General features: G+C 58.4%; 1 protein-coding gene across 2 annotated transcripts; it reads left to right on the plus strand.

Moving 5' to 3' along the window:
* Positions 1-3,679: 3,679 nt before the first annotated feature.
* On the plus strand, positions 3,680-14,577 carry LOC120764013 (tumor necrosis factor receptor superfamily member 10A-like). 2 transcript variants are annotated; one of them, XM_040087685.2, is made up of 10 exons: positions 3,680-3,698; positions 8,503-8,632; positions 8,969-9,097; positions 9,454-9,568; positions 9,719-9,804; positions 9,946-10,032; positions 10,201-10,241; positions 10,999-11,106; positions 12,192-12,264; positions 12,774-14,577. In XM_040087685.2, the coding sequence occupies exons 3-10, from the start codon at positions 9,043-9,045 to the stop codon at positions 13,049-13,051; spliced, it is 843 nt and encodes a 280-aa protein (XP_039943619.1). In that variant the 5' UTR covers positions 3,680-3,698; positions 8,503-8,632; positions 8,969-9,042; the 3' UTR covers positions 13,052-14,577. The 2 variants fall into 2 exon arrangements, with proteins under 2 accessions (XP_039943619.1, XP_039943618.1); XM_040087684.2 differs by lacking the exon at positions 3,680-3,698 and adding an exon at positions 3,818-3,903.
* The last annotated feature ends 647 nt before the right edge of the window (positions 14,578-15,224 follow it).

Here is a 15,224-nt window from a genome sequence, read left to right on the forward strand (position 1 = left end):
AATGCTCTGTTTCAAAGAGGAACTTGGAATTTATGAGCCGAATAATTCGTTTGCCGGGAGGAAAGCGGGGCAGCGTTGGGGGGAGGGTGAGGAAGGTCAGAATTATCAGAACCCGCCCAGGCACCAAAACAGGCGGGAGGAAGCCCAGAACGGACGGCAAAAACTGGATGGGGATGTTGAAAAATAAACCAGGAACTGCCACGCACGCCCCCAGCAGCTCCCCGGGGCGTGCTGAGGGTCACAGCCCCGAGCGCGGGGGGATCGGAGCCTCCCACAGCCCCGGTCTCTGCCAGGGCGGGATGTTGAGCAAACAGAAGCTGAGTCAGACAGGACAGGAGCGTTTGGGGAGCTGGAAGCGCCGGGGGAGGGGGTGGTTACCCATTAACTGCGGCTGATCGGGCTCAGCCCGGCCGGTCAGCCGGATATTGTCACCCGTTGATGTCACCTGCTCGATGTCACCCAGTTAAAGTTCCCTTCCCTGTGGGAATTTCAGGCTCCAGGCTCTCCTCCCTCCACGCCCAGAGAGCAGCAGTTGAGCTGCTCCAACCCTCACGCTCGTTTTATTCTCCTCTTGCAGCAGAACTGAGCAAGCCAGGGAGGATTTAAGACCCCAAAACCAGAGAGTTCCCTCTTCTCAACGAGCCCAAATTTCCCCTCGGTGCTGTGCTGGGGCGCAGCCTCCCTTCTCCAGAGGATTCCTGGAGCTGTGGGATGAGCAGGCTGCGGGTGATAAGGGCTGGAGGTCTGGCCTTGGGAGATAAACACTCATCCCTTTCTCACCCGTGGCCACAGCCTGCCCAAAAATCCACCTCCAATGAAAACCACGGCGCTTTTTCCAGGGGATGGAAATTCTTACCGGGAGAGGGAACGGTGTGCCTGGTGTCCCATTCCTTGGGATGGCTGGGGACTGGGAGAGGGTGACCGCCCTGACCTCCCCCCACGCCTCAACCCCCCTGGGGCCGCACACGGAGCTGCCTTCCTACAAACGCTCTCCCTGTGGTTTGTCAGCGCAGATAACTCGGGGCAGTTCCATAAAAAAACAACCCCGACGCTTCCCGACCAGGGTTTGGTGGCAGGAGGACGGGATCCCGCTGCCGGGATGGCCGTGGAAGCGGGATGAGACTGGGATTCTCCGCTTCCCTGCGCCCCTTGCCGCACATCCCGGTTTTTCCTGGCTGAATTCAGGCACAGCAGGGCCAGGAACAGGTCGGAATTTCCCCGTGGAAAGGGAGCTCAGGGATTGGAGCTGCCCAGGGAGGTTTGGATCCCCATCCCTGCAGGTGTCCAAGGAATTCCTGGATGTGGCACTCAATGACGGGCTGGGATCGGGCACAGGTTGGATTCCGTGGTCTTCAGGGGTTTTCCAGCCTGAATTCCATGATTCCATGACAGCCAGCCATGGCCAGGCTGGCATTTTGCTGCTGCCCAGAGCAGGAGGCTCCAGGAATTTGGCCTCAGGATGATTTTTCAGCCAGGATGAACAGCGAGGACAAACCGTCCCCCATCCCATCTGCACACGGATGAACATTTCCCTGCAGTCCTGGACCTAAACCCCGTTCTAGTCCTTCTCTAACCAAAAAAAATGAATCATTCCCTGAGGTCTCCAATGACTTCAGCCGCAGCCAGCCGTGTCCAGAGCCCAGAACAACACATGGCTTTGGTTAAACAAAAGGCACCACATACTTTTTGGGGTTTGTAATGGAGGCACCCACCCAGGAAACGAGCAGAAATCCTTCCTCTCCTTGAAATCACACTTCAGCCTCATTAACTGTGGCGCGGCCGTGCTGAATAACTCCCCGTGGGAGGGAGGAGAGAACTGAGTCGTCACCCTGCCACCAAAGAGAAGGTGCTTCCCAAATATCCACACCCGGAGCGGATGCGCTGGGAACAAACACATCCAGCAGGATCCGAGGAACCTTCCTGCCCTCCTGCCAGCCCCTCTGGCAATGTCCGTGCCCTGAACCCCACCCTGGCCAGCAGAAAGTTTTTTGCTGTTCACCCTGTCATGAGAGTGGCCACCAAAATGAAGGTGCTTCCCAAATATCCAAATCCGGAGTGGATGCGCTGGGAACAAATCCAGCAGGATCCGAGTTGCCTTCCTGCCCTCCTGCCAGCCCCTCTGGCATTGTCCGTGCCCTGAACCCCACCCTGGCCAGCAGCAAGTTTTTTGCTGCTTGCCCTGTCATGAGAGTGGCCACCAAAGAGAAGGCGATGCCCAAATATCCACATCCGGAGCGGATGCGCTGGGAACAAACACATCCAGCAGGATCCAAGGAACCTTCCTGCCCTCCTGCCAGCCCCTCTGGCAATGTCCGTGCCCTGAACCCCACCCTGGCCAGCAGCAAGTTTTTTGCTGCTTGCCCTGTCATGAGCATGGCCACCAAAGAGAAGGCGATGCCCAAATATCCACATCCGGAGCAGATGCGCTGGGAACAAATCCAGCAGGATCCGAGTTGCCTTCCTGCCCTCCTGCCAGCCCCTCTGGCAATGTCCGTGCCCTGAACCCCACCCTGGCCAGCAGCGATTTCACTGGCGAGCAGCGTTTTCTTGCCCGGTGATTTCAAGCCGTCACCTGCGCTTTTCCCTGCCTGGAGCACTGCTGAAAAGCAGCTTCAAAGTCACTGTTCCAGTGAGTCACCAGGAGCGGAACAGATTCGGGGTCGGGAAAACTTTTAATAACATCAAGAAAACTTCTCTGCCTCGGTTTAACTCATAGAATCTCGATCCTGGCACGGTTTGGGTTGGGAGAGATCTGGAAAAGCTCTTTTGGAGCCCCTTTAGATGCTGGAAGGGGCTCTGAAGTCTCCCGTTCCTGTCCTTCCTAAATTTAGCGCCTCTAGTGCTCCGTTCCAGCTCTTCTACCATCCCAGTAGCATCAGTAAAAATCAGATCTTTCTCGGAATTCGTTTTTGTCACGCGATCCCCTGGTAACGTGCAGCAGCGGAGCCGGTTTGTGTGACAGCAGAAAGTCCAAAGTTCTAATGTTTTTACAATGTGGGGGGTTTTTTGTTTTGGTTTTTTTTTTTTTTTTTTAAACCCCTCTTCATCTCGAGCTCTGTCCCGAAGGGGGGGAAAAAAAAAATCATCCCCCTCAAAAAAAACCCCAAAAACAAAACAAAACAAAAACAAAAACAAAGCCAACCAACCAACCAACCAAAAACCAACAACAACAAAAACTACCACACAAAACAAAAACCAGAAACGAGACGGAACCTCCCCACTTCCCAGCTCCGCGGCGCCATGGAGATTGTTTTGCCAGCCTGAGCCTGCCGTGCTGAGCCTTCACACCCTGAGTCACAGCCGAATATCGGGAATTCTCACCTTTTCCCGGAAAACAACAAGAAAACCCTCCCCCGCTCTGCTCGCTCGCAGCCCGATGAGTGATAGGGAAAAAAATGCAAGACGGAGGAAATGATTCCCGTGCGCTCCCGTGCGCTTCGAAACTCATCTGGGCGAGCGAAAATAGCGAGAAAAAAAAAAAAAAAAGAAAATAAAAGCGGCTAAAAAAAACTACGAGGAAAGGGAACGGTGAATTCAACTTCTGGGGCAAACCAAACAGCGCAGGAGAATCACTGAGGTTGTCCACCCGCAAGGAACACGCGCGGGCCCCGCAGGAAAGCCCGGCCCCGTATCGTCATCGTCTGGTCCCGCCCCGCTGTTTAAAACCGCGCTCGGAATCTTTCTCCAGTCATTCTTAAGTACGTCGTGGGGTGAACTGCTTGTCGTGCAGCCTTGTCCGGACCTTGCCCGCTCCGCGCCCGCTCCGCGCCCGCTCCGTGCCCGCTCCGCGCCCGCTCCGCGCCCGCTCCGCGCCCGCTCCGCGCCCGCCCTGCCCCGCTGCGCGCTCCGCTCACCATGCCCCGGCCCCGACGGCGCTTCCTCGCTCTGCTGCTGCTGCTGATGGTCAGTGGGGACGGGGCTGGTGGGGCCCTGGGGACCCTCCGGGAGAGCGGCCGAGGGGGGTCCCGAGCCGTGTCGGGGCTCGGCGGCGTTGTCGCGACATGCCCGGGCTTGCCGCGCTGTCGAGGGGCTCGGAGCGGCGGGGCGGGGCGGGCTCCGGAGAGGGGCTAAAGAGGGGGGGAAAAAAAGTGGGGAAGGGGAATCGGGGTGTTTGGGGGGGTGCCCCGGTGAGGGTTGAGCCGAGCGGCGGGGCTGGGGGGCTGGGGGGTGCCCCTGCAGGCAGGTGAGGGGGGTGCGGTTACCTGCGGGCTGCCTTTACCCGCCGCTGTGGGGGAAGGGCTCGTGTGAGCGCAGGGAGGGAAACTGAGGCACGGAGGGGCTCACCTGCTCCGGGGGGTGCTGGGGCGCTCACCTGCTCCGGGGGCGGCAGGGAAAACGGGGGCGGTGGGGCTGACCTGGCCCGGGGGATGCGGGGGGGCGATGGGAACAGGGGGGTTCGGATGGGCAGTGGGGACCGGGACCGGGACCAGGACCGGGACCGGGACCGGGACCAGGACCAGGACCAGGACCAGGAGGGTTTACAGAGACAGGTGGGATCACGGGGGGCTCACAGGGACAGGTGGGATCGTGGGGGGCTCACAGGGACAGGTGAGATCCAGGGGGGTTCGGATGGGCAGTGGGGCCCAGGACCAGGACCAGGACCAGGACCAGGACCAGGACCAGGAGGGTTTACAGAGACAGGTGGGATCACGGGGGGCTCACAGGGACAGGTGAGGACCAGGACCAGGAGGGTTCACAGGGGCAGGTGGGGATCAGGATCAGGATCAGGACCGGGACCAGGAGGGTTCCCAGGGACAGGTGGGATCATGGGGGGCTCACAGGGGCAGGTGGGGATCAGGATCAGGACCGGGACCAGGAGGGTTCACCTGGGCACGGCACAGCGGCGTTCCGGGCAGCGGCACAACCCGAGACCTGAGTCTGGGGCTGCGTTCTGGGAGGGGAAAAGGGAAGCGATGCCAGAAGCGATCTCAGCCCCGGGCTCCGAGCACATGGCCCGGCGGGGATGAGGACGGCCATTAAAGGCGGCAGGCTCTTTGCCGCAGCCCAGGGAAGGGAATTTCCCCTTCCCTCCTCTTCGCCGTTCCCTGCTGGAATCCGGTGACAGCGCCGACTCTCCTTGGGAATGTTTGAGCGCCCCGGGATGGGCCGTGCGCGGCTCGGGGCTCCCGGAGCAGAAATGCCACTCGCCCAAATGATGGCCAAACGCACGGCGCAGGGATTTAGGGCAAAAAAATTCCACCCGGGAATATCGCGTTTCCCCCGTGGATTGGACGTTGCAGAGTTAGGAAATACCTGGGCGCTGCCCTCACTTGGAGTAGACTGGCCTGACAGGAGTACAGCCTTCCTAAACCCATCACCTAAGGGCACGCCCAGAACAACCTCGGGTTTGTTGACTTTTTTTAACCCCTATTTTAGATAAAAGGGACGGGGAGCTGCTCAGGGTGATGATTCACAAGGCATGGTGATACCTCGGGTGTCCTGTCCTGCACCAGCCTCAGCTTTATTGACTTTTTAACCCCTATTTTTGATAAAAGGGACGGGGAGCTGCTCAGGGTGATGATTCATTTCATACGCCATGGTCGTACCATATTGCATCATGTGTCCTCTCCCCACCCCGCCGCGTTGAGGCCTGGGTCAGATTTTCAGGAAAAACGCCCTGGATTATGGAAATTCCAGGGGAAAATCCCTGTGAGGCTCAGCCCGGTGTCCTTGGAGCGGATGACATCAGCGTGTGCCCAGTTTTTTCCCGGTTCTCTGGCTGCCCTTGGGGGCTGTGGGATGACTTTGTCCTCTTCCATGTCAGGAGTTTAGCCAGGGCATCTCTCCTCGGCTGCAGGGGTCAGTTCCTTTCGGGATCTCCTCAGGAAGACAAACAAACCTGGGAAGGAAAGCAGGGAAACTTCAGAGCTCGGTGCTTCCCCGAGCTTTTTCTCCAGATCCGATCCCCCCCAAAAAAGGCTTTTAGGTGATGAGGGATTGCCGTGCCTCCAATTCCTCTGCCTCCAGGCTTTCTCAAGCTGTTCTCTGCGGGTGAAAACCCCCGGATTCCACCGTGCTGGATCCTCCAACGGATGGTTTGGTCAGGGGATGGCAGCGGGGTGCTGTGGGCTGATAACCTTATCGTGCGCTTGTTGCTCAGCAGTGAAGCTGAGGGACCTTCCCAAAGCGCAGAGAAAACCGTGGCGTCGCCGTCATCACCCTCACAGCGCGGCAGAGGGCAGCTGCCGAAGAAACACGGGTCATGGAAGTGGGAAAATCTTCCCCTTCGCTCCCTGGACTTCCAAGAACGGGTGAAGCCGTTGCGGCCGGAGCTCCTCAAGCGGATTAAAAAAAGCGCTTTACAAACTTGTGGACGTTCCTAGCTGGAGAAGAGAGGAGCGGAGCCAGATCCTGGGAGATGCTGAGCCAGAAGATGTCGGAGGGACGTGGATTTGATGCCTCCAGGTGTGGAGCCGGAGCTGGCCCCGTTCCCGGGCTGGCCGGGGCTCCGTGGTCATGGTGGGTTTGTCCTGGCCCTGGCCTGGCCGGTGTTGGTGCCGAAAGAGGAGCAAAGGCTGGACATAGTTAAAGGAATAAAGTCGGGAGTTATTAAAAGGCCTTCACAGGAAACACCTGTGAGCAAGAGCCCGGATGTGACTCTACCCAAGATGGACAGCGGGTCAGGCGTTTTTGCACTTTTATAAGTTTTGCTCATAATTTACAAATTGGGTTTAACTGTCCAGTTACAGCATCACATCGTGGAATCCCTTCCTTCCAGTCTGCTCTCCTCGGTTCCCTGTTGTTGGTACTTTTTGGGCCAGAAGCTGTCATGGTGTCCTTGTGCTGAGGAAGGATTTTTTCGTCTGACTGAGCTGTGAGGAGAACCCGATAACGCTTTATCTGAAGTTCAGAGTCACAAACCAACGCAGTACAGAGCCTGAAAAACTTGGGGTGCTTTATCAGCGTCAGCGGTGGCTTTGTGGCTCTGTGCCATCTTCTGCAGCCCCTTGCCTTGGTGACATTCCTGATCTGCTGAGGCCAGGCACCGAAGCACCGGAATTGAGAAAGCACCGGAATCATACAGGGGAGGAGTCTCCATTGTTTCCCTTCCACTGAGGCTTCTGACTCACCACAGAAATATTTGCTTTAAAGCACAAACACTGGATATGGCACTTAGTGCTATAGTCTAGTTGAGGTGTTAAGGCATAGGTTGGACTTGATGATCTTAGAGGTCTCTTCCAACCTCATTATTCTGTGATTCTGTGAAAAGGAAGATTTAACCCTCGGGGTTTGGGAGGGGACGAGTGTCTCCTGCAGCCCCATGGTGTTGTGACATGCACACTGGGTAGGGCCAGCTTTGCATCCATGGATATCCAGTTTAAATCTATGGATATCCAGCTTTACATCCATGAATATCCAGCTTTACACCTGTGGATATCCAGCTTTGCACCCATGAATATCCAGATTTATATCCACGCATATCTAACTTTAAAGCTGTGGATATCCAGGTTTATGTCCATGGATATCCAGTTTTAAATCCATAGATATCCAGTTTTAAATCTATGGATATCCAGCTTTATATCCATGGATATCCAGCTTTAAATCTACAGATATCCAGTTTTAAATCTATGGATATGCAGCTTTATATCCACGGATATCTAACTTTGAAGCTGTGTATATCCAGGTTTACACCCATGGATATCCAGGTTTACACCCATGGATATCCAGCTTTACATCCATGGATACCCATTTTTAAATCTATAGATATCCAGTTTTAAATCTATGGAAATCCAGCTTTACATCCATGGACATCCAGTTGTAAACCTATGGATATCCAGCCTTATACCCACGGATATCCAGCTCCAGGCCCGTGGATGTCCATGGAGCAGCTCTGCGCTGGCTCAGAGGCCGGTGCCGTTGGCCCCAGTGGGGACACCGAGGTGCCCGAAGCCCCCCAGATCCCAAGGACACAAACGTCTCCTCCAGCTGAGCGTTGTCCCGTGGAGTAAGGTGGAGTAAGGTGGAGTAACGTGGATTAACATGGAGTAAAGTGGATTAACGTGGATTAACGTGGCCGGGGCGGAAGGAGCTGAGGCAACACAAAAAGGGTTCGGAGAGCTGGTGGAAGTGTGACTTTTCTTCCTGATCCTGGCATGATAACAGGGATAACTCCATAACAGGGATCATTCCATAACAGGGATAACTCCATCACAGGGATAACTCGAGGCCGTGCTGTCCCCTGGGAGCCCGGGGGGTTTCTGGTGGGCACCTCCAGCCTTGGGCCCGGCTTCCTGCCACAAACCCGTTCCACTTCCCCGCCCTTCCCTCAGAAACTGGGGAAGGAAAAGGCTCGTTAGCGACTCTTTGCCCTGCTGATAACCCGAATTCTCCTGCAAAAACCTCCAGGGGGAAAACCCAGCCCTGGTTTGTGGGAAGTGCCTTTGTTCCAGGCGGCTCCTCTCCTGCTTCACTGGGCACAGCAGCTCTCGCCTTTGCCTTCCTCCCCTTGCCTCATGGATTGGGGTGGGTTTTAACCCGAGTTTTTGTGTGTGTTTTTAACAGGTGGTCACTTTTGAAGCCAGCGCTGTCACCCTGGGGAGGAGGGACAGCTCGGATCACTTGGATCTAGGCTGGAGAAGGGAAGATCTTTACAGGAAAACCGACGGTCTCTTTTGCCAGAAGTGCCCTGCAGGTGAGATGGTCTCAGCGCTGGTCCCACCTCTGCAGCCCCTCCTGGAGCTTCCCCAGCTCCCTCAGCCCCTCCTGGAGCTTCCCCAGCTCCCTCAGCCTCTCCTGGAGCTTCCCCAGCTCCCTCAGCCCCTCCTGGAGCTTTCCCAGCTCCCTCAGTGTCTCCTGGAGCTTCCCCAGCTCCCTCAGCCCCTCCTGAAGCTTTCCCAGCTCCCTCAGCCCCTCCTGGAGCTTTCCCAGCTCCCTCAGCCCCTCCTGGAGCTTCCCCAGCTCCCTCAGCCTCTCCTGGTGCTCCATCGCCTTCCCCAGTGTGTTCAGAGTTTTTCCCTTTTCTCTTCAGGCACCTACATCGCAGAGGAATGCAAAGAACAAAACGGCTCTGGCAGGTGTGAGCCCTGCGGGGAAGGGGAATACATGGAATATCCCAACGCCTTGCCGTGGTGCCAGGACTGCCTGAAGTGCAGGGAAGGTACGAGCTGGGGCGGGGAGAGCAGGGCTGGCGGCCGGGGCCGAGCACGGTGTCACCTGCAGCGTCCCCGAGAGCGCCTGGGGCTGGGATCCGTGCAGCAGCACGTGCCGGACCCGCGCCCCTCAAAGGCCCCGTCCCTCGTGCAAAGCTTGGACACGAGACCTCCGCAGGCAGCAGGAGGAGGAGGCTCCCAGCAGCGCTGGGAGAGCGGTGCCGGCGCTGCTCTTCCCTTGGTACGGGCAGCGGCGGGGCAGGAAAAGCTGGCGCTCGACGGCAGGGGAGGGGATTCGGTCCTGCCCGGCTGGGGTGGGAGCGCGGGGAGCCGGGATGGAGCCGTGTCCCCTCCTGTCCCGCAGATCAGGTGGAGCAGAGCCCCTGCCAGCCCGTCAGGAACACGGTGTGTGCCTGCAGGAACGGCACCTTCTGCCCCCCGGAGCACCCCTGCGAGATGTGCCAGAAGTGCCAGCCCAGGTGGGTCGGGGGCTCTGGCGGGATCCAGCTGCTGATCCAGCTGCTGATCCAGCTGCTGATCCAGCTGATTGATCCAGCTGATTGATTCAGCTGCTGCTCCAGCTGATTGCTGCTCCAGCTGCTGAGCCCGCCCTGTCTCCCCTTTCCCAGGTGCCCTGAGGGTCAAGAGGTGCAGAAGCCCTGCAGGCCTGACAGCGACCTGCAGTGTGGTCCTGCCACGGACACCGTGCCCCCCTGTGAGTGAGGGGTGGCAGGGGAGGGCAGAGGGGTGAGGGTGGGATGGGATGAGGATGAGATGGGATGAGGGCTGAGGGTGGGAGCTGCTGCTGAGGAGAAAGCAGGAGCAGCTGCTCACACCCCTGTTCCGTCTGCTCTAGACATCATTGTCATCATCGTGCTGTTCGTGCTTGCCATCGTGTTTGGGATCGCGTTCTGCCTCTGGAAATCCTGCTGCGGCTCTAGAGGTGGGCGCAGGGGACCCCCAGAGCACCCAGCTTGGCCGGGGGCTTTGCACTGGTGTGGGCTGGGTGGGGAGAGGGACCCCGGGAGCACCCCCCTGGTGTGGGCTGGGTGGGTGGGGTGAGGATCCTGCCGGGGGGAAGAGGGATCACAGCACGGTTTCCATCTTCCAGGGGATGGGAGACCCCCGAGCAGGAGGCCCTACGAAGTGGTGGTGAGTTCCCGGCACGGCAGCGGGGGGTGGCTCTGTCTGTGGGCTGGGCTGAGGTGCCCAGCTCCCTCTGATCCCCGCTTGGCCAGCAGCTCCTGGGAAGGCTGGAGGGGCAGGGAGATGGGTTTTCATCCAGCAGCTCCTGGGAATGCTGGAGGAGCAGGGGGATGAGGCTGATCCAGCTGGGAAGGCTGGAGGAGGAGGAGGATGAGTTTTCATCCAGCAGTTCCTGGGAAGGCTGGAGGAGGAGGAGGATGAGTTTTCATCCAGCAGTTCCTGGGAAGGCTGGAGGAGGAGGAGGATGAGTTTTCATCCAGCAGTTCCTGGGAAGGCTGGAGGAGCAGGAGGATGAGTTTCATCCAGCTGGGAAGGCTGGAGGAGCAGGGGAATGACGCTGATCCAGCAGTTCCTGGGAAGGCTGGAGGAGCAGGGAGATGGGTTTCATTCAGCTGGGAAGGCTGGAGGAGCCGGGGGATGAGGCTGATCCAGCAGTTCCTGGGGAGGAGTAGGGGGATCATCCCTGCAGGGTTGTGGTAGAGCTGGCCCAAGCTCTCTGGTGGTGCCCTGGGTGCTTCCAGCCCCTCCTCGGTGCCATCAACCCCTTCCCGGTGTCAGAATCCCGAGCACTTCCCTGGCACAGAGCAGGGGCGGGCTGTGCCCTCCCAGAGCTCCTCCAAGCTCAGGATCCACAGCCCTGCATCCACGGCAGGGTCCTGCCTTCCCCAAAACCACCCCGGGCCGCGTTTCTCCCCCGTCACAGAGCTCCATGTTCCAAAAGCTGTCGTGGTACAAGAGCGTGAGCACGGAGGCGGAGGACAACGCCGCCAACAACCACCGGCAGAAAGAGCAGAGTGGCACAGGGACACCGGTACGTCGGGGGCACCCGCTGCCCCTCCAGGATCCCATCACCCTGGGGCTCTGCCAGGATCCCATCCCCCTGGGGCCCTGCCAGGATCCCATCCCCCTGGGGCCCCGCCAGGATCCCATCCCCCTGGGACCCCACCAGGATCCCATCCCCCTGGGACCCCACCAGGATCCCATCCCCCTGGGGCTCCACCAGGATCCCATCCCCCTGGGCCTCTGCCACGATCCCATCCCCCTGGGGCCCCGCCAGGATCCCATCCCCCTGGGGCCCTCCAGGATCCCATCCCCCTGGGGCCCTCCAGGATCCCATCCCCCTGGGGCTCCACCAGGATCCCATCCCCCTGGGGCCCCGCCAGTATCCCATCCCCCTGGGGCTCCACCGGGATCCCATCCCCCTGGGGCCCCGCCAGTATCCCATCCCCCTGGGGCCCCACCAGGATCCCATCCCCCTGGGGCCCCACCAGGATCCCATCCCCCTGGGGCCCCACCAGGATCCCATCCCCCTGGGGCCCCACCAGGATCCCATCCCCCTGGGGCCCTCCAGGATCCCATCCCCCTGGGGCTCCACCAGGATCCCATCCCCCTGGGGCCCTCCAGGATCCCATCCCCCTGGGCCCCACCAGGATCCCATCCTCCTGGGGCCCTGCCGGGGCTGGGCCGCTCGGGGAAGGTGGTGGAGGCTCTCTTGGTGTGGGATCGGGAGGGTGAAACGCGCTCGTTGCGGTGCAGAGGGTGCTCGGGGCGGTTGAGGACGACGCTGAGCGGACACAGCTCTCGTGTCCCCGTCTGCCGCCATCCCAGAGCCAGGGAACGCTGGGGGTGTGGGGATCTCCTGCCCCAGCAGCCCTGAGGGAGAGGGAGAGGGAAAGGGGAAAGGGGAAAGGGAAAGGGAAAGGGAAAGGGAAAGGGAAAGGGAAAGGGAAAGGGAAAGGGAAAGGGAAAGGGAAAGGGAAAGGGAGAGGGGAGAGGGAGAGGGGAGAGGGAGAGGGGAGAGGGAGGGTTTCCAACCCCCACGAATCACACATTGGTGCTGGGGCTCGGAGGGTGCTGTAGGACATCGTCATTCCAGGAGTGACTCTGTGATTCCAGGTGACGCCGCCGAGCGGGAGTAGAAGCTCCAGGAAGAGGCTGGTTCCATCACCAGCGAAGGAGCCCACTCTAGGTAACTGCTGGGTCCCAGGGGACGTCTGAGGTTCCTGTCGCAGTTCCCTGTGCTCTCAGCTTTCCCTTTCCCTGCAGTTTTTGGGGTCTCAGGTTCCTGTCCCAGCTCCCTGTGCCCTGAGCTGTCCCTTTCCCTGCAGTTTTTGGCGTCTGAGGTTCCTGTCCCAGCTCCCCGTGCCCTGAGCTGTCCCTTTCCCTGCAGTTTTGGGGTCTCAGGTTCCTGTCCCAGCTCCCTGTTGCTCTCAGCTTTCCCTTTCCCTGCAGTTTTGGGGTCTCAGGTTCCCGTCCCAGCTCCCTGTGCTCTCAGCTGTCCCTTTCCCTGCAGTTTTGGGGTCTGAGGTTCCCATCCCAGTTCCCTGTGCTCTCAGCTTTCCCTTTCCCTGCAGTTTTGGGGTATCAGGTTCCTGTCCCAGCTCCCTGTGCTCTCAGCTGTCCTTTCCCTGCAGTTTTTGGGGTCTGAGGTTCCTGTCCCAGCTCCCCGTGCCCTGAGCTGTCCCTTTTTCCCCCCAGCGCTGCAGGGCACCTTTTACACCTTCGCTGACAAGATCCCCAGGAACAACTGGAAGATGTTCGGCCGCAGCCTGGGCCTGGAGGAGAACGACGTCGTCATGGTCGTGTCCAAGGACGATTTCTACGACATGCTCTACAAGTGGCTGAGCAGGGAGGGCTCCCAGGCCTCCGTGAACACGCTGCTGGAGACCCTGGACCGGCTGCAGCTCGGCGGGGTGGCGGAGAAGATCTCCTCCGCGCTGGTCCAGGACGGAACCTTCCAGTATGAAGCCAGCTGAAAGGGAGCAGGGCCGCGTGCTGCACGCCCTCCCTTCGGTCCACAGCTGCTAAAGAACTCAGAAACACTTGAATTTTAAGCTACTCGTACCTCTCCTGTGGCTCCTCTCCTCTCGAAGCCGTCGCAGGGTTCAGCTGAGCCAGGGGGAGCTGATCCTCGGCGAAGGACGAGCCTCGGCGTCCTCCCTGCTGGAGTTATGGTGCTTCCTCGCCAAACCCAAGCCGGGTTCTTGACTTCACTGCCTCAGTGAGAGCAGTTTTCGAACCATTTCGAGCTTCCTCGGGGACCACCTCGCCGGGAAGCACCGGTACTACCCGGAGATCTTCGGGATCAGCGCGGGGAGGAGCTTTCGAAGGGATTCCGGCGTCCCCGCGCTTCTGGACTGGACCGTCCCCGTTCCTCGGCGGATTCCTGGCACGGTGAAACGGCTTCTGCTTCTAGAGCGCCCCTGAGTAAGCTTCACTCTGCGTGCTTGGTGGTTCTGCGAGCTCAGCTGGGGCCTGGCGCTGCTTTTCTGTGGCCTAAACTGCGTTTTCCGTAGTTCTGCCTGCTCTTAGGGAACAGTTTGGAACCGGACTGGGGTGGGGAAGTGGGGACGGATCGACTTGCACTGTGATCACTGGGGTTTGCCTGGGGAAGGGGACGGCGCGGGTGTCCCCCAGCCCAGCCCAGCCCCCTGGGACATCCTGCACTCCACCAGGCTGCTCCAAGCCCCTGACATTGAATGTTTGCTGCTCTATCCGGGCAGCCTTCCTGCCAGTGTTTACCCCCCATTCCGTTGTGAAATAGGTTTTTTTTTTTTCCCCTAATATCTAATCCAAAGTGACCCATTGAAGCGATTCCCTGTGTCCTGGCACTCCAAACCCTTGTTCCCAGCCCCTCCCCAGCTCTGCTGGAGCCCATTCAGACCCTGGAAAGGGCTTGAAGTGTCCCAGAGGTTTCTCCTCTGCAGGCTGGACAATCTCAGCTCTCCCAGCCTGGCTTCAGCCCTCAGAGCATCTCAGTGTCCTGCTCTGGATTTGCTCCAACACCTCCACGCCCTGGTCACGTTGGAGATCCCAGAGCTGAAGAGAAGGGAAAATTAAAAAACCTGAGGAAAAGGGAAAAAAAAAAAAAAACCCTGAGAAGGGGAAAAAAAAAAAAAAAAAAACCTGAGGAAAAGGGGAAAATAAAAAACCCCTGGTGTCCCTGCAGGTGCCAGGTCAGCCCTGTGCCCGTGTCCCCAGGGCTGGAAGCACTGAGGTCCCGTCGTGACCGTGGGTACCACTGCCCCTACATCACACAGAGCTCAGGGACAACCCGGCTGGAACAAAAACCAGCCGGAAAAACACAGAACTGCACGACTTGAGCTGCCTCCCCAGCCCGGCGGGACCTTCCCCAGCGCCTTGGGAGGGTGCTCGGCTCCCTCTCCTGCTGCTCCCCCTTCTCACCCCACACCCGGCAGTAGTTCAGCAGGCAGAAGTTTTGCAGTTACTTAATTTATTTCATCGTTGAAAGTGTTACATTACATTTACTGATTTAAAAGTTCTATAAAAATAACAATATTTTTTACACGTGGTTGTGTCGTGTGGTTTGGTGTTGTGGTTTGGTTTTGTTTTTTTTTTTTTTTTTTACCAGAGCTCTGGCCCAGCCAGTTTGCTATTTTCCAGGTTTTTATATATATATTTTTTTTTTTTACATTTCTCTGTTTATGAAGAGTCAACTTCTTTTTTTTTTTTTTTAATAATCCTGATTTTTTTCTCGTCTGGTTCGATTTTTATTCCCCCCTCCACCACCACAAGAACTCCAAAGGTCCCTGTGGACACCAGCTGCTCCACGTGGCTCTGAGGAGCTCAGCCCACGGAATTAATGCTCAGCCACCCCAGCATCCCACCCAAAAGCTCCTTTCTGCCCTCAGCAGCCTTTATTTACCCTTCATTTGGGGGGTGACACTTATCCCTCCACCCCTCGTGCCGGGGGGCTCGGGCTCCACCCAGCCAGGGCTCTGTGTGTTGCAGTAGCTGCGTTGCAAACCCATGCAGTGCTTAGTGAGAAAAGAGCTCTGCTCAACAAAAAAAAAAATCACAAAATCACCCCTGCGGCCGCTCTCCAACCCCTGCAACGCCCAGGGGAATTTTTTTAACAGCTCGGGGAGGGAAAAGCAGGAGAGCTGGGCATTCCTCCGTGCCCCCTGA

Source organism: Hirundo rustica, chromosome 28 (genome assembly GCF_015227805.2).
Source record: "Hirundo rustica isolate bHirRus1 chromosome 28, bHirRus1.pri.v3, whole genome shotgun sequence".
Classification (NCBI taxonomy): Eukaryota; Metazoa; Chordata; class Aves; order Passeriformes; family Hirundinidae; genus Hirundo; species Hirundo rustica.

What these genes read in the sequence shown, in the direction of transcription:
- LOC120764013 (XM_040087684.2), top strand. Translation starts at nt 3,856, where the DNA reads ATGCCCCGGCCCCGACGGCGCTTCCTCGCTCTGCTGCTGCTGCTGATG. An exon ending in CTCTGCTGCTGCTGCTGATG is followed by an intron (nt 3,904 to 8,502) that starts GTCAGTGGGGAC and finishes TGTTTTTAACAG; the next exon opens with GTGGTCACTTTTGAAGCCAG. An exon ending in CTGCCTGAAGTGCAGGGAAG is followed by an intron (nt 9,098 to 9,453) that starts GTACGAGCTGGG and finishes CCTGTCCCGCAG; the next exon opens with ATCAGGTGGAGCAGAGCCCC.